Below are 26936 nucleotides of genomic sequence, written 5' to 3' on the forward strand. Positions count from 1 at the left end.
TAGGAATGCAATAGACAGGCAAACATTATGTAAGGATGTAAAATTAAAAGCAGAACGTATTGGGCAAACTTACTTTCAAAATGTATTCTGATATAGTAACAAGTTATTTATGTAAGTAATTACATTTAAAATCCACAACAATTTGGGAGAAAATCCATCAGTTAGAGTGAACAGTCTGGTTATATATATGTTTCCCAATTTCCCCCTTCTTACTAATTTAAAATAAAAAAAAGTATCTTGTAATGGATAACTATGCACAACAAGCTGTAGAATCTAAATAAAGGAATGATATCTCAAAATTTTACAACACACTAGTAAGACCTCATTTAGAATATTATGAAGAATTTTATTTACAGCATCACAAAAGGTTATTGCTGGTCTGAAATACCATGTTGTTGCTGTAGCATCTTTCAAGGAGTAGTGGAAAAGATGCTCAGATCGATCACCTACTAGCAACCCAACGAGTTAGACGGAATGGCCTCATCTGGTGTGTCACCTATACCTCCATGAATGTGGGATTTGCCATTTCTTCTGTCTCATGGTCTCTCGCTTTTCCAGTGAAGAACTGGACTCTGCAGCAGTTTTCACAGAGGTAACAAAGATGCTGGAAGCCTTCCCAGCATGCTCCACTTGCTGCACAAGAACAAGCTGCAAATGACTTGAGTTAAGGTTAATGTTTATTTTTTAGTTTCTGTTAAAAATGTACATTGCATGATCCAATGTCAATTCAGGGAATTCCGTTCTTTGGTGTTTTTTACGGGGAGATTTCAGGAACCTCGCCTGACCTCAAGCACAGAATGTCTTCCAATGGTTACTGGAACATCACCCCCTGATTAAACTTTCACTTCCTTTTATCACACATTATGGATACCAACAACTGACTGACAACATCCAGAATTTTTATTAATACTTTTAATGTAGACATCTGTACATGTAAGAGAGGGTGACACTTGAACTTCTCAGGGTTAAAATCAAGTTGCTCAGATCACTCTGAATTTTTTTAATTTAAAATTTAAAATTCAAAAAGTGTTGCTACAGTAATATAGAAAAATCAGAAATAATGTCTGAGAATCTGAAGTGTGAAAAATCTCTGACAAGTGTTGCCCATCAGTGGCGAATCAGGAAAATAAAACTGAACTTTAATAAATTTCCCATGCGATTATTTCAAATTAAAATTGAAATTATATAAAAAACATCTGAGTTGAATTTTCAAGTAGATCTGCATACAGAACAGCAAGTAAAAAAACAGCTCCAATGTGTCTGATGAAAACAGTATTTAATTAATTGTAGTACAAAGAAGGGCAAATAAAAGGTGCCTTATATCAGCATAGCAAATCTAAATCCTAGTTTTAAATTTTGTATTATTATTGAAAAAGTGTTTTTTTTAGTCTTGGCAAACTATCAAAAATCATCAACCCGTAAAAAAGATTCCTTAAAACGCAGTAACAACTTAAATGTATACTAGTCCAGTATTCTAAAACTATTTATCTTGTGTCTTTTATGTGAAGGTGCTAATTGCTTTCTCTGTACAAATAAACAGGTAATTCTAAAATTCTCATAAAATAATTATTAAAACACGTACATACCTCCCTGTGTGGTTCCATTCTCTTCACATAAAGAGTAAGAAAAAATAGTTCTGACTTTAGAAAAACAAGTTACCAGTGATGTGCATTTACTTGTCACTCTGAAGAAAGTTTCTTGGCTTCTGATTGTCTGTATTGTCTTTGAAACGGGCCCCCTGCTTCCCAGAAATGAATTGTTATAATTAGTCTGAAGCAGAAGTGTCTATAAATTCCTCCAGAATAAAGACGTGTCATTGGATTAGCATCTCAGCATCTGTTAGCGCTTCTGTAATCAGCCATAATCACCTCCTGAAGGGCACTTCACCGCCTTCTTAGAACGAGAGCTACTAGTTTCTTTCTGTATTTCACTAGAATGAGGAGTGTAAAGAAGACATACATTTCACTCTTTCTCACCTTGGTGCATGTTTGTCTAGGTAAGTTACTTTTTTTAAAAAACAATCTTTAATTTTTCTTGTGGGAGTACATGTTTTAGATGCCTTGTTGACCTCCTGTTCAATTAGACTATTGTATGCGGGCTAACTCGGGAACAAGTGCACATTGAAAGAAACGGGTTTCTGGTTTTTGCAGTTACATTTCAGATCCAGATTGAACATTTTCTCTTTCTTTTATTTATTTTTTTGCTTCTGCCTGGCTGCTACTCTCTAATCAGCAAGTGAGTCAATTTCCCTGTTCTGAGACGATGTTTCTAGAATGAAGCAATGTAAAAAGTGACCTTTGTGTCCATAAGTTGTGAAGTGCTGTTAAATTAGATTTATTTGAGGTGTGTTTTTCCTGGCTGGCTATGTGCGAGATGCATTGCTGTGATCCTAAGAATCCTGTTTAACTGGGAATGATAAGAGAGATTGGACATGTTTATTGTTTTATATTTGGTAAACAATTGCAGTGGAGTTTCTTTGTCAGTCAGTAATGTAAAGCTGTGCCATTTGTGATGTTCTTTCCATATTGATGTTCCTGGTTTTTTGTACATTCCTACAGTACAAGCGGACTATGCTCCTTATTTTTTTGACAATGGACCCAGCAGTGACACGGGCAACATGGCTTTATTCAGCCTTTCTGAGGACACGCCCGTTGGTAAGCCTTTACATTCCAAGTTCATGACGAACAGAGATCATGAAATAAAGAAGAATGATGGAATATAGAGAATACAACAATTACCCTTTTTAAAATGCGTTCAGAATTTTTTGAAAATAACATTTTTAGCTATTGACATCCGTTAGCTAGAAGTGAATATGCCAGAAATGATTTAATATAAAGAACAATGAATCTGCAGTGACAAGCACTGAGTATTATGAGCTTTAAATTCACTAATGCTGCCTAGAGTGACATGCTAACAAAGCTTAAGTAGCAAAGCACTTAGATAACCATTAACAAGCAGTTATTTTATTAGTAATTTTCCATTATGAAATGCATTATGAAATTTTTACATGAATATTTGTATAGTGCTAATTAGATGTTTTGCACAACAGCAAATGTATGCACCCAAAATTCAACAAGGGAAAAACATTAACCACACAGAACAATCACTCATGGCCAACGTTGGTTTACAAAGACAAACATGAACATAGCTTAACACCATGAACTATGTACACAGATTCCCATGATCTATAGTTTTGAAACAATTAACTATTTGACACTATGGCAACTGACACTACTTGAAATTGGTCCTGCTACCTATTTATAGTTCAGGGAAAGGGGTTAAACTAGAGCTCATTTCAAATCTCGCCGTGTTGATTTTATTCATAAGCTTTTTATTTAGGAAAGTTCAAGGTGAGAAGCTTCATTTGCATGTTGTTCAATGATTTAATTTTTTCATACAGTAGATGTCAAATTCTGTCCAATTCATCCAACAGGGACCCAAATATATATTCTCAATGGGACAGATCCAGAACAGGACCTGGTAACATTTGGTTTGGCTTTTGAAGCAGGATCAAAAGAGTACTTTAAAGTGGATCCGAAATCTGGAAATGTAACTCTGATTGAAGAACTTGACAGAGAAGTAAGGAAACCGATTTTCAGTTTTCTTTTCATCCTCCTGATTTAAGAGTTAAGAAACAGGTTGAAATTTATTTGTATTCTGTCCATCCTACATATTCTGCAGTTATCTGACCTGCACATTTCACAATACTGAAATATTGTGAGAATGAATTGAAGAGTGCACAGGATTTATAAAAACAGCAGCAATTATTGCTGCTCTGTTATGGAAGCAGAAATCTTATGTGCAATATTACCTACCAACTCTGCTCTATGACTTCGGTGTTTCAGTCTTGAATTTCAGCATATGAAAAGAGCAGCTCCCACTGAATTAATTTCAAGTGAAGGTTTTGCAGGAGGCAAGGCAGTCAAGAGGTTAAATATACCATGTTATGCTAATTGCGACTTAGAAAGAATGAAAGCATCCTGCGACCTAGACAGATAGCAGAAACAATTGTTCTTGGGTGTCAAAACATTAGTCAGAGGACCAAGGTCAGAGAAGCTCATCAATTTCTGGATACATGTCCTATCTTTTTTTCTGCCCTAAGGAACTGAGATTTTGCATAAAGCAATGTCAACAAGTCTATAAGCTGAGAAAATGTGTACTCTGTAGCTGTCATGCTCTGGTAGCTCCAGCACATTGTGGAACTGTCAGGTTTGGAGGCAGCTTGTTGGGTAGTAATCTTTCTAAGATAGTAATCTAAAGTGAAGGCCTTGGGTGAAAAACAGTTTGAAAGCAACTGCGGCAGTAAAAATTGCTGAAGAGTTTCCATTTTGCTGTGTCCTAGGATGCCACAGCATCATACTTACATAATCTTTTCTCTCGTTTCATTAGAAAGAAGATGAAATTGAAGTTCTTGTTAGTATTTCTGATGGCCTTAATAAAGTGAGTATTTGTGTTTGTGTGACTTTAAATGGAGATGACTGACTGTCAAACATACAGTATGGCCTGAAAGTTGCATTTATATCATGGAATGTGTCAGATAAAAGTTTCGCCCCCGTCGCCCCCATTTCTGTACTTACAGAAAACCTTATCCTGTTTCATTTTAGGTGGTTGAAAAGGTGCGGGTGTTGGTAACCGATGCCAATGATGAAAGCCCAGAGTTTGGAAACATGTCTTTTATTGTAAATGTCCCAGAGGTAAGTTTGAGAAGTTTTTAATTGATCAACACATATTTCTCAATGAGACTAGCTAAAATGTTGTGCTATAAAAAAGGCTCTTCATATTAAAAAACTCTACGATAAAGATTTCACACAAGGCTGGTTGTATAAATTTTGAACAGGAGAGGTAGTTAAGCATAATATTACTAACACATCCTACATGGAACACACCTTTTTCTGTTGGTTTAAAACAACAATTTGTTATATTTATTTTTTTAAACTTTAAACTTAAAAAAGACATAACAACAGAAGAAAGGATACAAACAAGAGTAAGCCATTTGACCTATCTAGGCGGTTTCATAGTATTTATTTGATCCAAGCATCTGCAGACATTTCTAGAAGGAAACCAGGGTATCAGCTTGAATAACATGGCTGGGTAACTTGCTCCACACTCCCACAACATTTTGGGTAAAGACGTGTCTCCTGTTTTCAGTTTTAAAAGCATTTTTATGTTGTTTCCACTTCTGCCCCCGATAAGAACATAAGATAACACTTGAATTTGTTGTGTTTGTCTTGTGAAAACCGAGGTTCACTAATGTTTATCTCAAGGTTCTTGTTCAACTCCCAGGTCTCTGTTTGAATTTCGTATTGTTTTTCATCCAGGACACACCCTCAGGTGGCAGTATTTTTAAAGTACAGGCTGTGGATAAAGACACTGGTTCAGGTGGCAGTGTCACCTATTACCTTCAGGTACGGTGTGTCCCGCTGGTGCCCCATAGTTACCCATGTACTTCAAGGTCAGCTCATCTTCACCTGGTGAATGAAAATATATGTGGATATTAGACTGTTTGTTTTAAGACATAAACAAGTAACAGCATAAAAGTGCAATTAGATGTTTACATGTATTACCAAGTAACAGTGCATTAGAGACACTTTTCATTTTCAGTGCTGTATTTTGCAAGGAACACTTTTCAATTACATTATATCTGGGTAATTGGAGGTTTAAGTGAATAGTTTAGATTTGATGAGTCCTCCTGCCATGTGTTAGCCAACACTTTGACTGTTTCAGCTCTTACACACATTGAGCATCTGGGCATGAGAGGCACTGTCAATCCTAGATATCTGGACACAGGAGGTTGTTTTTTACTGTAGTTGTAAAGCATCTGGACACGCCAGATTGCTGCTTGGTGCAGAATACACATTATATCTTTCCTTTTTAGAGTCAATCTGCACCATTCATTTGCTTATTGGTTTCTGAAATGGAAGCATTTAGATTCTGACAATAATCACCAAAGCAACATATTTGTCAGTAATTCGGCCAAACCATAAAGAATGACGTGAGACAAAAAAGGTTTAGGGATGGCGTCGATACATTTTCTCTGGTGTGGCTGAGGAAATTGGCAGCCAGAGTGTGAGCATGAAGCTGACAGGACCCCCCTTGCTTTGTGAAGAATGAGCCAGGAAGCTGCTGCAAGGGTGGAAATGGGGAGGGGAATGGGGCTTGTGAGACAAAATGCCCTAGGGGATGCTCAAGACGTGAGATGTTTATACATAGATTATACTCTATTTTCCTCCTATTTAAAAGCTCTATTTGTACGCCGAATGTTCGAGTTCAAATATCTGCCGTGAGTTTTCTGTTCATTTGAATTGAACTCATTCTTTTTCATTTTCAGAACTCCCGGATGACCAAGTTTGCCATAGACAGGCACAGCGGGGTCCTTCGCATTAAACCTGGAGAAGCTCTTGATTACGAGAAGTCAAGGACACATTTCATCACGGTTGTAGCAAAGGTGAGACACGGAGGGTGCCAGGTGTTTTCTAGGGATAATAAGCGCACTATCTTCGCATGGAAACCCTGTGGCACCTATGAAATTTCAAGCTAACTCCTTCATTTAACAGACCAGTTCTATATTTTGTCATGCAGAAAGCTGTAATGTTTTCATTTGTCCCACTGGATAAATTAAGGTGTATGGAAGGAAGAGTGTATAATGTGCAAGGATTGTCCAGAGTTAACTGGGACAGGTCATTTTGACTTCATGTAATGCATTACGCTGTCCCTTTTAGACTATGTGCATTGTTTCAATGCTTGCTTCAGTCAGCAGGCTCCTCTCTTGCAGTCAATCAGCTTTAATACACCCCTGGGAGCTACAGCAGATTTAAAGCAGTATACTGTGCACAAGCAAACATCAAAGAATCCTAAATAAGACAGTTATCAAATGCCACCATGATACCATGTTTAATCCATTTTGAGTTCCTGTTAGGATTGCTGTTCCAGAAAGGAATGAAAGGGGTCAATGTTGTCACACCCAATGTTCTTTTGCCTAAGGATGGTGGCGGAAAATACAAGGGAAAATACCAGGTGCTGTCATCTTCAGCCACAGTGACCATCAATGTGATAGATGTTCAGGACACCCCTCCTTCCTTTGTTGGCACGCCCTATTATGCATATGTTTATGAAGACACCGTACTGGTAAGTAGTCACAGAAGTGCGATGAGTGTGGCCCTGTCCTATTTAGGATAGTATCATATCTGGTCACTCGCACTTTTGGCTGCAGAGCCACACAGCACCACACTCCAGACATCTGAGAGTTCCCCTACGCCAAAAGCAAAAGACCAGGCCTCCTGTTGTTGGATAGTTCAAGCCTTTCCATGTTCTGTGAGGGGAGAGAGGGGAGTGACATCACCTTCCGTCACAGGTTCAGTCTCAAGTGAACCTTTTGTATTGTTGTATGTGCATTGGCACACTTAAATCAGATTTCATGGTGGCTGCTATTTTTAAATATGGTCATTAGGAATACTGTACAGGATCAGTTAAAGAAATTATTTTTACTCTTGAACCAAAAGGGAATGCCAATAAAAATACATTAGAATATGATTAAAAGAGCACCTTTAACTATAATCTATGCAGGTTTATTTGCTTGACTAGTTGTCAGGCAGATTTGTTTTATAATTTGCAGTAATTAGGCAGCAAAACTATTATTTATTTTATATTGTATTACATTATTTTAAACTATTAATAATTAATTTGAATTATGGAATTTACACCAACGTTTTAAATTAATTTGAATCAAACCCCCTTCTTTTTAAAATGTTAATATAAACACCTGTGCTTTATATTTGTGCCTTTTAGGGATCTGAAATATTTACTGTTGTTGCCCATGATGGAGACAGAGGGAACCCTAATGCTATCCATTATTCCATCATAAATGGTAAGAGCCAACATTACTGAAAAACTGCAAGCAAAGAAAATTAAGATATAAAAATCGACCCTGTCCTTCACTGTGAGTGAAGCAGTGAGTTGATATAATTGCACTATCAACAGTTTCATTCAAATTTACATTATAATCAGCATTTCGACAGTATTTAACTATATTTGGGAAAGCATGTATAAATCATTCTGTGGTAAAGTCTCTGTTATTTGTTTCCATTTATCAATATCATTTTAACATTGGCAAACAAGTCAGTAGCTGTTTGGCAGATGCAGGAACATCTGTTCATGCTCTGTTGTTCTGACTTCATCTTTCAGAGTAAATGACAAATAGTTTAGGACACTGTGGTGTTAGTTTTAGTACTTTTGGTAGTACTGTTCATTGCTGGAAAATGTAATCTAAAAATTCTAAAGTTTTTGTTGACCTCTATATCTTGTTATGAAGATACACTGTATCTAAACATGCCATGTCTGCATTGTTTTTGGTGTAAGCAGAGTAATTAGCAGAATACGTAAGAACTTAAGAAAGGTTACAAACAAGAAGAGGTAATTTGCTACAAGAAGTCTGTTTGGTAGTTAGTAGTCAACCAATCCAAGGATTAATTCCCATCCGCCCGTTTCTTGATCAGTATCAGCTTCTACAATATGTCTGGGCATTTTCTTTCATCCTCTCACAGGCCTGTATCTGGTTGTTCTCCTCTGGGCCAATTCCAGGGCAGCAATGTCCTTTCTAAAGCATGTAGACTAAAACAGTGCACAACATTCTAAATGAGTGCATTACACAATAGTATCATGACACTCTTTTATTTAAATTCTACACCCTTTTAATTGCTTCCCCACATTGGCTACAAAGATGTAAATGATGTATCAACAACAATGCTGATGTCTTTACCATAAATTGACTCTTCTTGCTCAATGATTCTCATTTTGTATTTATAGTTGTGTTTTTTCTCCTGCACTAAAATCTGTAATGCCTGCCTGCCTGTAATCTGAGAATTCATCTTTTATGGGGAACTTTATAAAAAGCCTACAAAAATATATAAAAATCCAAATAACATACGTATATTCTATGCGTGTCCATTACTGTTGCTGTTTTGTTCAAACATGTTAGCTAGGAAAGGCTTAAGCTTTTACAACTCAATGTTGACTGTTTCCTAGGATGTTATTTCCAGACAGGTGATTTTCTAGTTGAATTCTAATAAATGTCTAAGTGGTCTATAATTACTTGGCTCAGTTTTCAAACTCTTTTTAGAGATGGGCACTACATTAACAACATCAACTACATTCTCCAATCCATGAGTACTATCCCTCTCTCAAGCAATGGTATCCTTGCAGTATTTGATGGTATCCATTCCCTGGAAATTATAGACCAGTTCACTGTCTCTCTTTAACAGGAAGTGATGGTTTTTTTGCCATAAACAATACAAGTGGATCAATCAGTCTTCTTGACTATCCTGTCCATCTTAAAAAGGAGGTGTATGAACTTAGAATCCAGGTAGGTAGTATTAATGTTGTGTTTTGTAGTTTAATTAGACAATTCAGATGCCTGCCAAAAGGTAAATATGACTTGATGATGATGATTGTATTTTATAAATGAGGGTTCATGTGTTTCTTTAGTGAACCTGTCCCTAAGAGTACTTAGAGGAATAAAAAGGCCTATTATGTACTGGCCTCTGGATGCACTGGAAGTTCTTGGAGATATAAAGTCTCAAGGTTTCCAAGTCCCTTTAAAAGTATTCTAGAATAATAATACAGTATATTGCTCTTTCTGGACACTCCATTCTGAGTGCTTTACACATAATGGGGACTCCCCTCCACCACCACCAATGTGCAGCCACACCTGGATGATGCAATGGCAAACATAGCGCTCCAGTACACTCACCACACATCAGCTATCAGTGGGGAACAAGACAGAGTGATGAAGCCAATTCATAGATGGGGATTATTAGGAGCTCATGATTGGCAAAGGCTAGGGAGATGTTCGGCCAGGACACCGGGGTCAACACCCCTACTTTTCTAAATATTTACTTAAATCTGCATTCATTTTGTGATCAATAGGCCTCAGAAGTAAGTGAAGAGGGCAATGTGGTGGCCCACGTGACTTCGACTGTGACAATCCGAGTTGTGGACCTCAACAACCATCCTCCTACATTCTATGGCGAAAATGGACCTCAGAGTACATTCGAACTGACAATGTACGAACACCCTCCAGAGGGCGAGATTCTGCGAGGATTGAAGATAACAGTCAATGACTCCGATCAGGTAGGCATATGCCTTATATTTACAGCATAGCAAACTGCACTCCACATGATGTATCATAAGAATATTGTGCTGAGGTTTACTAGGCTATCAGGTCCTATTTTGCTAATAGCCCGCCTGCCCCTCAAACCCAGGAGTTTTTTGTTTAAAGATGCCATTAAAGTAGATTCCATGGTTTGGTAACTTGCTTTGCAAGCCCATAGTTTTTGGTTGAAGCTTTCATTTGATTTCCACATTTATGTTATAGTCAAAACTTCTATGTTGAGATTGAGCCACTGTTTTGTGATGCTTTTTTGCTGTTTCAATAATGGTTTTGCTGTAGATATCAGACACTGAAATTTACAAACTAGGAAAAAACAATTAAAGGTAAATGCATAAGAAATTTCTTATTTGCAAAATGTTTATAAAATATTGTAACGCTACGGGGTTCATGTGGGCACCCTCACCACCACCGCATCAGGTCGGCCCCAAACCGTCAGGGACTCAAACCCAGGCCTCAGGCATCACTCCACAGGGACCCAGCCTCTTGAGCCAAAGGGAGATCTCCCATCAGCCCTGCGGCTGCGGTCCCTGCTATTCACAGGGAAGTTTGGTACAATATTTTTTCATTTATTCAGCTACAGTACTTATCTCTTCCCTGCTTTATGTGTTGCTGTTTTTTGTGTATTATGTGTATATTGTCTGTATTGTTATTTCCTATAAGCAAACAATTTTCACAAAAAGCAACACAAATGTTATTGATTTATAATACCCAATTTTTCAAAAGAAATACGTTGATTTTTACAAGACAATGAATTTTTTCTAAGAATTTCAGAGTAAAGCGAATGATTTAATTTTGTGCATTCTAAATGTATATCAGTCTGCCTCGGAAAACAACATTTGCAATATAACTTTTGGCAGTCTTTTGAAATTATCTTGATTTGAGGCACATTCAGTGATACAAATCATGGCATTATGCAATTTTTCAACGATTTCCAACATGGACTATTTACGATAACATAAACCCCACAGAGTAGTTTCTAATAACAATTATATAGTCATTCATCTAAAAAGATTGCTGAAGATTCTGTCTCATAGTAATGCAGACTGGACTAGTGTTACAGATTTCATATTTGCCTTATGTCTGAGCTTGCGCATTCCTAGATTAACATATTTATTATTGTGAATATCAATTTCGCCTCTATAAAATAAGATGCTGCCTGGGCATCCTGTTCTGTCTGTGCCTGCCTTTTCATTACACACGAAGAACTGAGGATTAAATAGACTTTAAAATATCAACATAATCCATGGTATCTTAATGTCAAGGGTATGTCAAGGGTATAGGACATTCACATATAAATAATGGCCCACATTCTGGGGGCTTCTTGAAATCTCAATTTTTGCTCATATTGCATCTGCATCTTACTCTGCTTTCATTCTGTTAATCTTTAATAGTTTGGGTTAAATTGGCTGCGTCAAGATTTTCTCCGATTTGTTGCCGCTGGTGTGTTGTCTTGGCTCCTAAATGTAATTTTATGTGCTCATTGTTGTTTGAATGTCTTTGCTCTCAGACGTCTCTGACAGCGTGAGCGCAAGCTGGATTTTCTTTAAAGTAGATAGGACTGGCAGGGGCAAAGGCATGCAGCCACAAAATGTTCATTCTTACTAAGTGAGAGCCTTCTATATGTAAAATATCCAAATTTAAAATAGAAATAAAATAATTACCGATGGCTAAAAATGTTTTGTGACTTGTTTCACTCAATTCCATTATGTGAATTTATAAAGGACAACAGGACTACTTCAGAAGAGGGTTGTAGGAGTATAGAACAAGCATCCAGCCATGTTGCTGATACCCTTTCTCCTTTCCTGGATGAGATCCTCAGGTGCAAAGCTAGTACAGTAGCTAGTAGCTAGTACTAGTAACTAGTAGCAGAGCCCTTTGTGGACATAAATTCATTTTATTACTTAAAGTGACTTGCACTTCCAATGGTGTCCCTTTTTTGTTGAATTAAAATTAAAATGAATATGCACATTTTGAACACAATACATGCTCACCATGTATGAGCATGCACATGAGTGCTCAAACTGAACACTCTTATGGGAGAAAGAGGCATGTCACCAAAAACTGCAAAAATGCCAAACTAAAACATCTTCATTGTATAAGTATAAGTATCAACCTCCATGGTCAGTCCCTGGTGGAAGCATCTATGACTGCTGGAAATCTTTCTGGATCCATCTCTACCTACTTTACACACCAGGACAGTGCAATGTTAAGCCATTCTTCTGTGTAAATATGCTCAAGCTTTATCAAGTTGGCTGAGGATTATTGATGGACAACAATTGAGCTCTTTTGCCACCAGTTGTCTACCGGATTCAAGTCAGGAGCTTGAGGGGGCCACCCAAGGACAATCATTTTCTTATTCTTAATGCTCCCTGTTGTAGCTTTGGGTCATTGCGCTGCTGAAAGGTAAATTATCATCCCAATTTTAGGCAGGCTAAAGCAGGTTTTCCTCTAATTTGCCGGAATTTAGTTCCCCCCATTTTCCCTTCAGTCTTGAGAATCTTTCTGGTCCCCGTTGAATTGCAACAGTCCCATAACATAGATAGTACTGCCACCACCATGCTTGACAGTAGGAATAATGTTGACAGGGCAATGTGTTTGATTTTCACAACATGTAACACTTCGTATTTATACCATAAAGTTCCAATTTTGTCTTGTCTGACCACAAAACCTTTTGCCATATCACGTGTGCACTATCACTGAAATTATTAGTTGCAAACTTCATCTGGCAGGTGAGATGGGTTTTCTATTCAGTTTTAAACAAGTCAACTTTGTGGAGTGACCTGGATATTATTAACTTGTGCACATTTTCCCCGATGTCAGCCACTGAATACTGTAGCTCTCTCAAAGTTGCTGTTAGCCTTATACTGGCATCCCTTGTAAGTTTCCTCCATGCCTGACCTGATCTTGGCAGTGTCAGGTTAGTGCGGTACACCTCTCACTTCTTAATGACTGACTTCATTGGGCTCGAAGGGACCATTCAGCCTTTGAAATTTTTCATGCCCTTCTTTTGATTTGCACCTGTCCTTAGTATTCATGGTTGAATTTTTCTTGAAATTCACTACCAGACTGAGACACATTACAGAGACAGGTTTATTTATTCTGAAATCACGTGAACCACTATGATTGCACAAAGATAGAGGCCACTCAGCTAATTGCGTATACCTGAACATTTGGGTTTGTGAAGAGTATAGAGGGTGCATATATAAGAAATCAACACATATGAGGGCTGATGTTTCTTTGTGATATTTGTTCACATTTGACTTCTTTCACCCATACAGTAAGTGTTCAGTTTGAGCATCCAAGGTTTGAAATAATGCTTTAAAAAAGTATGATCTCATTTCCTGTCAAATGTCTTTTCCTAGGGAGCCAATGCAAAGTTCAACCTGAGGCTGGTGGGCCCGGGTCGCGTGCTCAGAGTGGTCCCTCAGACGGTGCTGAATGAAGCACAGGTGACCATCATTGTGGAAAACTCTGCTGCAATAGACTATGAAAAGTACCAGTCCTTAACATTCAAGGTGTGAAATTAATCACATTTTCCTTGTACTTTTACTTATAATTAAATAACCCAGATGGCCAGATGCCAAGGAGGAAATGAAGAATTAAGTAAAATCAGTCATTTAATTATTGGAGGTATTTTTAAAAGTAATTTGTACCAGTATTTTCCTGCTGTGTTTTGACTGTATTGTTGGTGTATGTTCTTACAGGAGTACTGTATATTGTGTATCATTTTCAGATAATGTATGACATTTCCAGTGTCACAGGTAAAAAAATCATCAGTCAAACAAAATTGGCCATCTGAGTTCAATTTATTTTCAACCCAAAGTTTATAGTACTGTATGTTCTTTAATCTTGACATTGTTTTGCGTTTATTTACAAATTAAAAATGCCATAATCTGCTCTCCTAGCTCCTTGCTGTTGAAATCGACACACCTGAGAAATTCAGCTCAACTGCTGACATTGTGATTCATCTCCTGGATACTAATGATAATATTCCCAAATTCTCTTCGGACTACTACATCGCCAGAATCCCAGAAAACTCCCCTGGAGGCTCCAACGTGGTCTCTGTAACGGTGAGTATCACTAGGCTGTTTAACCAACACTTCTAAAACGATGGGAAAAAATGCCTTCAATTAAAAGGATGAGAGTTAGAAGAAAGATAATTTGAAGGAGACAAGTTGTAACAGACTACAGTGTTAGAAACAACTTTGGCTATGTACAAGAGAATTAACATTAAACAGCATTAATCAAAAACTATGAGCAGTTTGCAGGAAGGTTTAAATGAGGTAAGCTTCCAGATGGTTATCGCTTTGTTCTGTTCTGTAATGAAAAAATACCTGATCTCCAAGTGCCTAGCACTAAGCAGAGGAGTTCTTAATGCTATTACTGTGCATGCTATTATGTGTCTATTTCTGTAAAGCACATTTAATATAAAACTGGCCAGTTGCAAATGGGTATTATAATTTTAATTTGTTCGTACAGTAAGTACGCATTAAGCCATGCTTTTAAGATTTCTGGAATGTCAAAGGAGAAATATAACTCTTTTAATCCTTCCCTCATCCAAACGTCACCTTCACTCTTGTATCAAAGGTCAAGGGTTTCTTAGAAGCCACCTGTGATGAGTAGCATCGACACTGTACAAAACTAAATATAAACACTTCTGTGTAGACAGTACACTCCAAACTAATATTTGCTGTTAGAACGACTGACTAGTGATCAAACAAATAAAATGTAGGCGTACACCAGTACTTGTAATTATATTGTTTCTGACCTTTGTACCTATTTCCAAAACATCACAATGGAAAAAAACAAACTGGACCAGCCTGTTAAGACCTAAATAACCCCCATGTTGTCTGAAAGTGGGTTGCTATCCACAAATAATTATTTTACATTAAATGAACAACATCAGGATGGCCTAGGTTTTCTGTGAATATGATATAAGTTATTGCTTGTTGATTTCTTACAAATAGAAGCTGACCTTTTCACATTTTCTATTTTCTCTTACCTGAAGTAACTCATTCAAATTGATCTTAATGACTATTTTGACTATTTTAATAGGTAAAAGTCAAATGAGTTTGGAGCAGCCGGGATATCAAATAAATTATGTTGGTTTAATAAATGTTCATTGTGACAAAAGTAAAATCAATGAAAAGCATGTACGGAGTGTGACAAACCAAACTACATGGGATGTTTGACAAAGTAATGTCAGGGCATATTTAAGTTTGACTTTTAAAATATTGTATAGTTCTCAGGATATTGATTTTCTGAGTTAAGATAACTATCTTAAACCTAACAATGTTTCCTATCTTTCACAGGCAACAGATCCAGATTCTGGTCTTTGGGGTGAGGTCAAGTACTCTATCTATGGAACGGGCTCAGATTTGTAAGTAGAAATGTTATTATACCTTAAGGCCAACGGTTTATGAGTCTTACAAAGAAAAGGCTTAACAGTCACACCTCTTGCATATCACACAGCTTGAGCCATGTGTGTGTTGAGCTGGTGTTTAGAGTACAGTATGTCAGTATTACGATTAAAGAAATAATGCCAGAAAGACCCGTTACATCATAGTACAGTATAAATTCTTGTACTGTAGCAGTAAATTGCCAGAGAAACAGACATTATATAAACCACCATCATTTTTTCATTGTGTATCACTTCTGATCAACACAAGGATGCCACTGTGTATTGCAAGTGTTTGTCAAACGTGGCTCACATGTGGCTTTCATTCTTACAGTAGCACACCACTAAAGTCAACTGACTGTGACAGGTTGTGAAATGTTTGATCAATTTCAGTAGAACAACTCTGGAATCAGTAGCAAGGCTGTGGTCATCTACAAACAGCATAGTTCAATCCAAAAAGAGCAGACTCCATGCTTCAGGGCAAGTGTAAAGATTTGAAGACTTAATTTATTTTACATTTGGAATCAGTCTGGTGAATTTATGAGCCTTTTGTGATTTTGTTTTTAGGATTTCACCATGCGGAGTGCTTTTAATTTTACACTTGTATTATTTGGATTTTTTTAGCTCTGAAAGAAAATGCATGTTTATTGAAGTCAACCTTAAGTCATTTTATTTGGCAGGTTGTAAAATCAAATTTTAAAGTAAAATAAAAATAAAAATGTGCTTTCATTAAGTAAAAAGTGGCGAATCTGAAATTAGGGATTGGAGAGATGAGGCTGGAGTTGACAACATCACCACCAACACTGCGAGTGTAAAAATACTAAAGTTTGCTATAAAGCATGGAGTTCTGATCTGTGGTGAAAAATAAAATACCAAACCTACATGGCAGACATTGATCTTGATGAAATATTTAATTCTGAAGAATAAAGAATTCTGAAGAAGGTTAGTCCACATTGCAACACTTTTGCACTAGGGACAACAACATCCAAGAATTTCATGCTTTGTGCTTAGTTAATGGGCAGCCTTCTGGCCATAGGATGAGGAGGCTCAATCCTCATTCAGAGAGGAGTGAACCGAATGAATGCTAAGGGAGGTGTTTATGTTTGATATATATGGAGCCAATTTCTGTAATGATGGTGATTAGGAACAGCTGTGTGTGACTGGCTTGTTGTTGTTAATTCTCCTAAAATTCATTTAATAACTTGCACTTAGGAATAAATAACCTGTGACTCAGCAAGTGCTGCCTATATGCTGAAAAGACCAACAATCTTGTATTCAGAGGAAACGATCACTTCTACCATAGATGCAATGTAGAGTATAATGCATTTAGGTATACCTTGTTACAGTATTTATTCATAATACATTCTAAATCATGGGAACCAAATCAGCGTGTGTTTCTAATTTCCTAGCATTGCTTAGCATTGACTGTACATGAAGAAGCATGTACAGTCTAGACTAGAAAAATCTGGTTCTTTTGCTTCACAAAGAGTTTATTTAAAGTCTGCAGAAAGGCTTTGACTAATCTTGTAATGGGATTGGGAGGTAAAAAAAATAAACATCCTAGGGTTGTCTCATGTAACAGGCCCAATTAACTCGCAGTGTGACAGCTGGTGCTAAGAAGATTCTGGAGTTGTGCAGCCGAGGAGTGGAGCAGGGATATGTAAATTTATGCACATCTCCCACCTCAGAGGGGGAACTAATTATAAATGTGTGAAAATTCACATCTACAAGAAGATGTTGGGTTTTACAAGGTGCAAATTGGTAGGAGTTAGAAATGGCTGAACGAGACACAAATCATTTTGAGCAAATTCTTTTTTTTTCTTCAAATTTGATATTTTTAACCCGGGTAAAGTGTCCATTTCAGAATGTGTTGAGCAAACTTGATCCTGATCTATTGTCTCACAATTAGGAAATCACACACAATTTGCTTCTTTTTAAATGGCATATGAAGTCCCCTTTCTTTAAATCTAAACCTAATTTGTACTTCATTAAACATTCAAAGCCAATGTTCTACACATTGTTTTCCCAAGTGTGCACAGATTCATTCCAGTAAAAGACATTTTGATCTTTTCTTTGAAGGCCGGTCTGTAATTTTAGGTAATTCACCATGTAGTGTGTAGTGCAAATGAAAAGCGCACTGCGTCTTGATGTTTTCAGCACTGGAGAATAGATCTGACGAAGACCTGACAGCCATGATCTGTGGTTTGCTTTAACTCCCATTCCACTTTGTAAGGTTCCTCATTCATCCCACGACGGGAATCATCTACACTCAGCCATGGGCTACTCTCGACGCAGAGGAGAAATCAAAGTACAACTTCTATGTGAAGGCGGAGGACACTGAGGGCAAGTACAGCCTGGCTGAGGTCTTCGTTACCATCCTGGATATGAATGACCACCCCCCCGAATTCAACGAAAACTTTCTTGAAAAGACTATGGTCATCGGTGCACCCGTGAAAATAGAGGTTTGTTCACTCAATTAACCATCTGCCATACCTCATTATCTTGTTACATAATTTAAACACCAAGTAACGATGCCATTTTCTAAAAACATATAGAGATAGAATGAAAAAGTTCTAGAGAGATATTATAGAGATAACGGTTTTGTTATATATTTTTATCATTTCTCTGTTTATCCATTTGGATCATTTCTAAAACCTCAGGCTTCTGCCCCTTTTTGTTTTCCTGTAGTTCCTCTGGCAGACCAGTCACAGACAGTTTTTATTTTTTAATTAAGTTTTTATGAAGAGTTATTCTCAGTTTCGTTTGATCCTCAATTCAAAACGCACGGTCCTGCTGAACAAAGAAAAAATGACCAAAAAATGTCACAGTCTTCTTTTTGGTTTTGCAGGCAATAGACGATGATGCGGAGGAGCCCAATAATGTGATTGAGTATTCCATCACGCAAGGAGATCCAGATAATATTTTTGACATAAACACAGAGACTGGGGAGATCAAGCTTAAGTCTTACATTAAGTCAATGGACATAGTGCAGAACATCACGAAGCAGAGGGACTGCAAATGGTCAGTGGTGGTCCAGGCTAAAGACAGAGGCTCCCCTTCTTTCAGCACCACTGCAGTGGTGAAAATCGACATCACTGAAGCGGTAAGACTCCAGTGTGTCTCTTGGCCCCATCAACACTCGCTGACTGAGAGGAGAGGAGGAGATGTGCTCATTTGTTTTTTGCTAACTGAGTCTGGTTATTATGGGCTATTTCCCTTTAACTAGTGATCAGAACATGAAGCAGAATTACCCACTGCCAGATCCTCTCTTGTTCCTCCTAATGCATTGCTAGTTGCCCTAAATAATTTCTGAAATCACTCATGACTTCCAAATACTAATACCTTTTTCATCTTTAAACCAGTGCTCTAACAGGATACTCATATCTGAAATCAAAACATGGCATCGGAAATGTACTCTTTCTATTTCAATCTGCACTGTGATTATGGGGGTGGCTGTCCAGCATGTCAGCCTTATTTCCTTTAACTTCATGAAACCAATAATTCAATAGGTAATTTGCTTTTAAATTTACCACATGCAATTAAAAAGCAAATTCTCAAGTGTGACTTTATTTCAGCAACATAGTTGCCTGTTTTAAAGTTGTTTTTGTGTTGTATTATTTTCAGATCAAATCCAGGGTATTTACATACATCTTGGGCCTCAGGAAGCGTCCATGGATTGTGTTTGGGATTTGCATGAGCACTGTCATCTTGAGCATTTCATTAACAGTCCTCATTTCATCAATCATGTACTGGAAATCCGTGAAAAGATCTCGGGTCCACCCACAGGGCAAGATCAGAAAGATTATTAGGAGGCCCTATCCCTAATTGCCTTTTGTTTTTTTTTTTATGAAAATCTGTTTATGTCTGTAAAAGAGTACAGGAGCACAATTCTTGAGGGGGATAAATTAGTATGTGGATCTTCAACAAACTACAAATTTCACAGACTTTTCTAAAGCACTGATTTACATTTAACCAGATAGCAATTTGATTGCACCATCCAAGTTACAATATATTTGAATCTGAAAAGGAATTGTAGAAAACTAAAACCATAAAAGGTGCATTTTGTACATTTTCAATTCTTAATTAACTTTTGATAGATGCTATGTTCTTTTAAAACAGTATTATTAACTAGTGTTGCATTTGGTACAGTCCCATTCAATAATGTGTTGGTTTGTAACTGGAGTTTAAATTATGATCCTACATTTGCACACTCATAGGTGCCCCATACAACCCTTCTGATCTTGTCTGAATTCACAGAACTTTATTACACAACACTGTGACTGATAGGCGCACTAGGTCAGGGTCATGGAATGCCAGGCTGTCCAGCTAATCAGATTAGAGTTTATACAATGTGAACATGTAACAGCCCACAGATCTTGAATCATCACATCTCTCCAAACGTGCTGCATTGCCAGATGTATATACAGTATGCAGAGGAGACTTTATGGAAAAGCTGTAGGCAGCTTTGCTCTTTTTCAATGACTCAGAGCTCATGCTCAAATTTGGTGTGTATTTCACTTATGAGATCATAGTCTCCTGACTTGGTCTTGGGAGAGTTGTTTAATGATAATAATCAATTTCCAGTGTAATGATACTTCTCTTTGTCAGGAGTATAGTAAAGCAGAGGCTGAGAAGTGTGTTGCTTGGTTAGCAATCTTATTTTTTAATAAATACAAAGAGATAAAACTCTCTGAGACCACTTCAGTGATATGTGATAATTAGCTTAATTGATTGATTAGCTTCTCCATCAATTAAAAGTTGCTCAAAATACCATTCTTTCACCCTTTTTGTAGAATATATAGAATATAATGGGCTGTTTTTTAATATAATTCAGAACACATCTCCTATATTTTGATGAGACAATATGTTAGCAAATCAGTAAGAGAACACAGAATAGCAATCCTCAGCCATAAAAGTAATTTTGAAAACATGATCCTCTTCAATTGCCTATGGATCACATTTGTGCTCTTACAACGTTCAGCTACAAAAGAGTTGGAGAAACACCAAAGAGGCTTGCACCTCCAGTGGCATTATGACTTCAGACCTTCCAACAGCGTTCTTAAGAGTAAAGAAAGGCAAAACCACAGTTTAATGTACATGTCTCAAGATATCGTTAAAGTCCTTTTCATATCTAAAATGTGAGAGATTAAAATATTTGTTCGGTAACATGACATTTTTCACTAGACCCCGAGTCTACCTGTTGAAAAGTGAGACAAAGAGTCCTGGGGCTCATTTCACTCTCTGGACTTGTCTGGCAGGGTGGTGTGCATTCATATTATCAGATGGCAAATTCTGGACAAATGAAGGTTGACATTTTATCCCAGTCCAATGGACTTGATTATATGTGTTCTCTTTGTGCTCTTTTACAGACTCAACTCAAGGGGCCTATGGCGGCCTTTTTAATGCAAAGTAGGGACAACCCAATGAAAGCCCTAGGTGTGCTCGCTGGTGTCATTTGCGTTATGGTAATCGTAACGGTCTTGATCTCCACGGCTATGTTCTTGCGCAACAAAACGTCCAACAGGATCACGCCGGCCCGCCGCATCATCAAGAAGAGGCCCAAAAAGCATCCGCTGCGGACTCTGCACCGTGGCTGGTTCCCGTTCGGTCGCCGTGGCAACTCCTCTGAGAGGTTCACCGTTGAGGACCCAGGAAGTGGCGACGAGAATCTGAATAGCAACAACAACATCAAGATGCCGCCACCGCCTCCCAGCGCCCCTGCTTTGCCCCCACCCCCCCAGTACATTCCCAGGCCCGACAAGAAAGTGTGGACTGTGCCAACGGTGTCCGGATCACTGGTGTCCACATCTGCCAAAACACCCGTCAGTAACAAAGATGTCAGCTCGGCACTGGTGTCTGAGCTAAAGATGAAGCTGGAGAAAAAGATGATAGAGAACAGTGCAACCCGCTATTGAGTTATTTTTGTTTTCATTGTTAAATGTTGGATTTAATCCTTGATAGCTCATATGTCAGTATTTGACTGTGATGATATATTACTGTTCCTGATAGTCACATGTCTTATGAAAAATAATACACCCGATCAGGAAGAACTGGATGGGATAAAATGACATTATTGTTCGTTCTATTGTGATAACTTTATGAGGAGTGTTTGCATTGAATATTCTGGGACAAAAGGAGATTGAATAATGTAAGTTAAACACATTGAAAATTGTTCAGTGAATGGAAATATCATACAGAATGGGTTCAACTCTTTTTGAGTTGAGTTTTGTTTTGTTGAAGAATGTCTGTTTCACCATAAGATTGATTAGCCTTATGTTAACACAACACCATAGAACTGTAATTTGCTGTTGTCATCTAACCATACGTGAACACTGCACCTGCTCCTAGGAGACAGATACTGTAAATGGACTTTCTCCAACAAAGGAAAATTAATCACTGATTAAGTGGGAGAACATATTTCTAAATACATTTGTATAGGTAGATGTGAAAGCAATTTAGGGAAATTAGTACAATATAAGTTTAATTAAACAGTGCAAAGTCAAACGTGTTCAGGAGAAAAGGCTAGGAAATCATTTATTATAGCATCAACAGGCTTACACACCTTTGTCCCTAAATGTTCTTGTCCCTAAATGAATTATTTCTTTCCCAGGGCACAAAGACATTATTCATTTGGATCAATTTAATTAATTTAATCAGGAAAACGTATTAATTCAGAGCTCTGATGGAAAGATGTAGATGCGAATGCTCAAAGTAAAGTTTGACAACCACATTCTTTAAGGATTCTGAAAAGTTGAACAGAATTTTATTTAATTCAGGAATCACATTGGCAAAGTACTCAGAAATTCCTTGAGAAAATTGACACATGCTTACATTTTGTTGATTTAGTCACTCCAAAACACTGAATTTCTTCATTTCATCTTTTAAATAGAATGTGTGAAGCAGCTGTACACTAATTGGCATATTTCGACATGTGATTGGTGTTTTGTGATTGTGAAATTTGATTGGTTATTTATAAGTTTGCAGGCATTGAAAGAAAAAACATCCTAATATTCAAGCTGTATTTCAAATTCTTTTGGCCTAGAAATGCTTCAGCTCCGTGATCTTGGTCAGAATACATACTGTACTAATGTGTGCAGTACACACTAAACAGCCTGGCCTTTATCAGACTATAATGTTGGCACCGCACTGCCATCTTCTGGATTTAAGATGCTTATCAGCAGCTCCACTACAGTGGCACTAATTAAGAGCTGAAATCTCAAAACAGCTTCTAAAGTCAAGATTTAACTGTCAAATTGTCATTGAAAAATATATATATTTTTTAGAATGTAAAAAAATCCCAATGATTTAATTTCTTTTGAGGAAGAAACATGTCTTTAGTTGCATCCATCGTTAAAAAACATACAATAAACAATGCTTTTATATTTAATATTTTATTATTATTGTTGATACTCTGTTTCTGGTAAGTAACTCAAAAATAACAAAGAAAAAAATGTGCAGTAAGCTTGAGGTTTTTTCAAATAAATCCAGAGATGGAAGACCAAATTAAAGTGATACTAAAGTAGGACTAAAGTTTACTAAACATTCACTTTGAAGCTACTAGAAACCCAGAAAGCTTGTTGTATAACAGAGTAGAGTCCAGTGACCAAACTCACAATGCCAAAGATATGTATCTTAATTAAATATTGCTAAAAATAAAAAATACATAAAACAAAGGATAAATATGAAAGTAACAACAGTGGTGTTGGTAGGGCAAGTTGAACATTACCTATGTTGAGATGCGGTTTTGTTGTATTTTATGCCAATTATTTAAATTCCATGTTTTGTTGTTTTTTTATTAATATTTACTGTATATTTATAACTGAACACTACGACTAGAATGTCATGTGATTGTAAAATATTTAGTATTTTAAGTATCTTAAATTTCACCAAGAACAAAAAAGTTCTAAAATTATGTTTACGTGAAATAATAATGTTTTATTGTTTATCTGATGTGGGGGCTGATATTGTATCTTATTTCCACTGAGTTGTGGTGTCGGAAAGTTTAGCATACAGTATTTTTAAAATCACCTCTTCACACTTAATCCTTTGACTAACTGGTTAGTTAAGATGTGGTTAGTGTTGTGATGTGGTTATTGTGTGGTCAGTGGTTAGTTAAGATGAATGGATAACTACATTCAAAAGGAAAAGGCAAGGGGATTCTGAGGGATTCAGAGCAGCAATCTACTGTAAGACCTATGAGATGAAGAACTGTAGACAACACATCAGACATCAGCTTTGAAATGAGCCCAGATTAGCTTCATTAGAGTGGCACATCTTGGTAGAGTATGTATTTTAATTGCTGAAGAATGACGGCAGCTTAAGTATGTTGTACAAATAATTGTTAGAATAATTGATATTATGAAATTAATATGGCAGAGTAGGTAATTTACATTACGTTTCATCCAATAAGCCATTTAAATTATATGAAATTCTGCTTCTTCCTATGGATCTCAGTTTATAATAAAGACTTGCAGGAATGCAAATGGATCACTAAACCATCTTAAACATGCTCAAGTGTTGTGAAGGTTTGACACACCTGTAATAGTTTAAATAGCATTTTACTGGGTTTTGTGAGATCAAGAAGGCTTCTCCAGAGAACAAACCAATAACTTAGTTTTTCCCCCTAATTCCACTCAATTGAATCAGAAAATGTGCAGAATATAGAACAAAGAAATAATATTCTGAAAAAAGCACATACAGCACAGAATACAATGTTTCAGCTGTGGAGCCTTCTTCACACCTGAAGAAGGCTCCACAGCAGAAACGTTTCCTTTCTTCTCTTTTCAGCATGGAATAAACCTTTAATTGTTCCTTTGCAACCTACGCATGCTAAACTACGCCAGTCTACGCATGCTGTGACCCACTATGCCTTCCTCTAATCTTTTTCTAGATCTCTTCATCGTTCCTTCTCTTCCCCCCAGAGCTACTTGCTCCCTCTTGCACTAAACCAGCATTCCGACTCTTCACAGCGATCTGTTCCAAGACCAGGCTTTCTCACCACCTCCCTTTCCCTTACAGATGTCATCGAGAGCCGAAGAAGGCTCCACAGCCGAAACCTTGTCTTTCCTTCTTCTCTTTTCAGCATGAAATAAACTTTTTACTCATTCCTTTGCAGCCTACGCATGCTGACACAGCTACCTACTTGAACTACAAAGAAATAATGGCCTGGTTTAGAAGAGAACTCTGAAACTCTTCATAAACTGCACAGCTGAATATAAAACATATTAAGGTATTGACTACTACCAGTATGTGTGAACAACAAGAAAGAAATTATATTCAATAATACATTTATATTACATATGCATTTTGTCTTCATGTAAATTTTAAGGAGTGCTGTACTTTAACTATATAACTATCACCAGTATATTTCCTGTGCTTTAACTGAGTGTAACAACTGACAATATATAATTTAACCACATCATAAGTTTGACAGACATATTTAATGTAGGCATACAGTTTAGGTTCATGTTCAATTTATTGTTTTGATAAAGAAATCACATACCTTTATGTGAACTATCTGTGCCTTGTATCAGAGCTCTTTGAAAACAAATTATGAGTTAGTGATGATTCAAATGAAAATAAATGTATATAGATTAATGTAGAAAGTAACAAAGGGGTTTCTTCAGGAGAAGGGGTTGTGGGAGTATAAATGTTTTGGAATTGTGAGCCCTTCATTAAAAATGTACAACTTGTTGTAAAAACATGTGTAATATAAAATGTAAAGGTGGAAAAAAGCACTTTTAAAAAATTACCAATCCTTTAAGGCTCCTGTAATTCAGGAAGGTGAAAACCATGCATTGTGAGCTGGATATCTATTGAATAATCAATGTCCACTCAAAGGTTGAAAAAAATATTTCTTTGGGTTGTGTTAAATCCTAGTTAAGTGGGTACGATTTGCTGGAGAATAAAAAAAAGCTTATCACTTATCGCAAATATTTTTGTTTCTGTCTGTGTATATTGCCTAAAAATTCTTAAGCTGTGCGATTAATGTGATTAAAACAATGTATTAGTATTGTTTGATGACTGAACAGCCTAATTTCATTTAAAAAAATAAAAATGCACATTATATTTCTTTTGAGGAAAGAGAACATTGTATATGAGTAAAATTGTCATTTGTAAAATAAATTCAATTGATAGGCCATATCTTACTTTTTGTGTTTTATTAATTTTATTAGTATAATTTATTAATTTTTTGGTAGTATTTGAACTGCTGGTTTTAAAGCATTTCTGAATTTCTTTGGGTTCAGAAAAATTCCCCTCACCCAAAACACCAAGGTTATATAGTGTTTTACATTAGACACAAAACATGTTTTCTGTGAAAGATTATGTTGCTTGATCATAAACATTACAATCTGGTTTAATGACAAATTTAAAAACTCAGAAATATTTCAAATACAGAGTTTCAAGTACAAAATCTGACATTATGCGATTCAATTTATTTTGGCTTAATTCACCTCAGTATGCTTGACGTACATTCTCATCACAGGCTAAGTATAGTAAGATCTATGTTGAAACAAATACAGAAATAGAGCATGAGGGACAAGGGATCTCTTCATGTAGGATTTATGAGAGGGGATTACCAAGTTGTAAAGTGCATTGATGCACAGGGATAATAAATGGCATGAAATGTGAAGCAAAGGTGCATGTCAGTAGATGGTTTTGCTGAATTCCTTCCTCATAAAGTCGAAGAGGTTGCAGAATTGTCTGTCATGCAAAAGATGAATTAATGGGCTTGGTAAGTAAATGTGACCACAAACTAATTTTTGTCTTTGGCAATTTTAGCCCTGTGCCATCTTCTCATCTTATCTTACTGTACTTTGTAATTTTGACATCCGAGGTGATACAGTAGGTTGATATAATAAATACACTGATACTATACTGTAGCTACAAACACTGCTTTGCTTTTACAAGCCTAGTATGGTAAGAAAAGTAAGCCACAAAATGAGCCCAGAATATAAATTCAGATGTTCCCAAGTCTCTAAGTGAAGAAAATGAGTTATGGTCGATTTTGGTGAAATGCTGGCCAAGTTCAGAGAGCAGATCCAAGCACCTTGTTCTGCCATATACCACAGACTGCTAGCTGTGTTGTTTGAGTTCTTGAGAGCATGCTTGTTTTGTCAGTCTGGCTAGGATTTAACATAATTTGTGATTTTGATAAACATTTTTTGCATATTTGTGTTTTATGATATAATGTAGTTCTTTATCACTGATGCACAATTTAGTACCCTAAACATGATCCAACTCTGAGCAAAAATGAAACATCCTGTAAGAATAATGCTTTAAATAGTCAGGATTCAGACCACTATTAGGTACAGATGATGTAAACCTGAAAATTATAATCTTCTTATTAATATTTGTATGTGCGCACGAAAA

At 36.8% G+C, this 26936-nt stretch overlaps 1 protein-coding gene across 2 annotated transcripts; it reads left to right on the plus strand.

Annotated features, from left to right (window-relative positions):
- The first annotated feature begins 1849 nt into the window (after window positions 1-1849).
- cdhr1a (cadherin-related family member 1a) lies at window positions 1850-25698 on the plus strand. 2 transcript variants are annotated; one of them, XM_006630356.3, is made up of 17 exons: window positions 1850-1996; window positions 2559-2654; window positions 3434-3579; window positions 4390-4440; window positions 4605-4694; window positions 5319-5405; window positions 6329-6445; window positions 6982-7125; window positions 7786-7864; window positions 9258-9358; window positions 9922-10125; window positions 13528-13680; window positions 14071-14235; window positions 15478-15545; window positions 17797-18025; window positions 18412-18666; window positions 20933-25698. In XM_006630356.3, the coding sequence occupies exons 1-17, from the start codon at window positions 1936-1938 to the stop codon at window positions 21476-21478; spliced, it is 2592 nt and encodes an 863-aa protein (XP_006630419.1). In that variant the 5' UTR covers window positions 1850-1935; the 3' UTR covers window positions 21479-25698. The 2 variants fall into 2 exon arrangements, with proteins under 2 accessions (XP_006630419.1, XP_069045018.1); XM_069188917.1 differs by having other exon boundaries at window positions 19188-21024.
- The last annotated feature ends 1238 nt before the right edge of the window (window positions 25699-26936 follow it).

This window comes from Lepisosteus oculatus, chromosome 4, assembly GCF_040954835.1.
Source record: "Lepisosteus oculatus isolate fLepOcu1 chromosome 4, fLepOcu1.hap2, whole genome shotgun sequence".
Lineage (NCBI taxonomy): Eukaryota > Metazoa > Chordata > Actinopteri > Semionotiformes > Lepisosteidae > Lepisosteus > Lepisosteus oculatus.

What these genes read in the sequence shown, in the direction of transcription:
- cdhr1a (XM_006630356.3), top strand. Translation starts at nt 1,936, where the DNA reads ATGAGGAGTGTAAAGAAGACATACATTTCACTCTTTCTCACCTTGGTG. An exon ending in CCATTATTCCATCATAAATG is followed by an intron (nt 7,865 to 9,257) that starts GTAAGAGCCAAC and finishes TCTCTTTAACAG; the next exon opens with GAAGTGATGGTTTTTTTGCC. An exon ending in TGTATGAACTTAGAATCCAG is followed by an intron (nt 9,359 to 9,921) that starts GTAGGTAGTATT and finishes TGTGATCAATAG; the next exon opens with GCCTCAGAAGTAAGTGAAGA.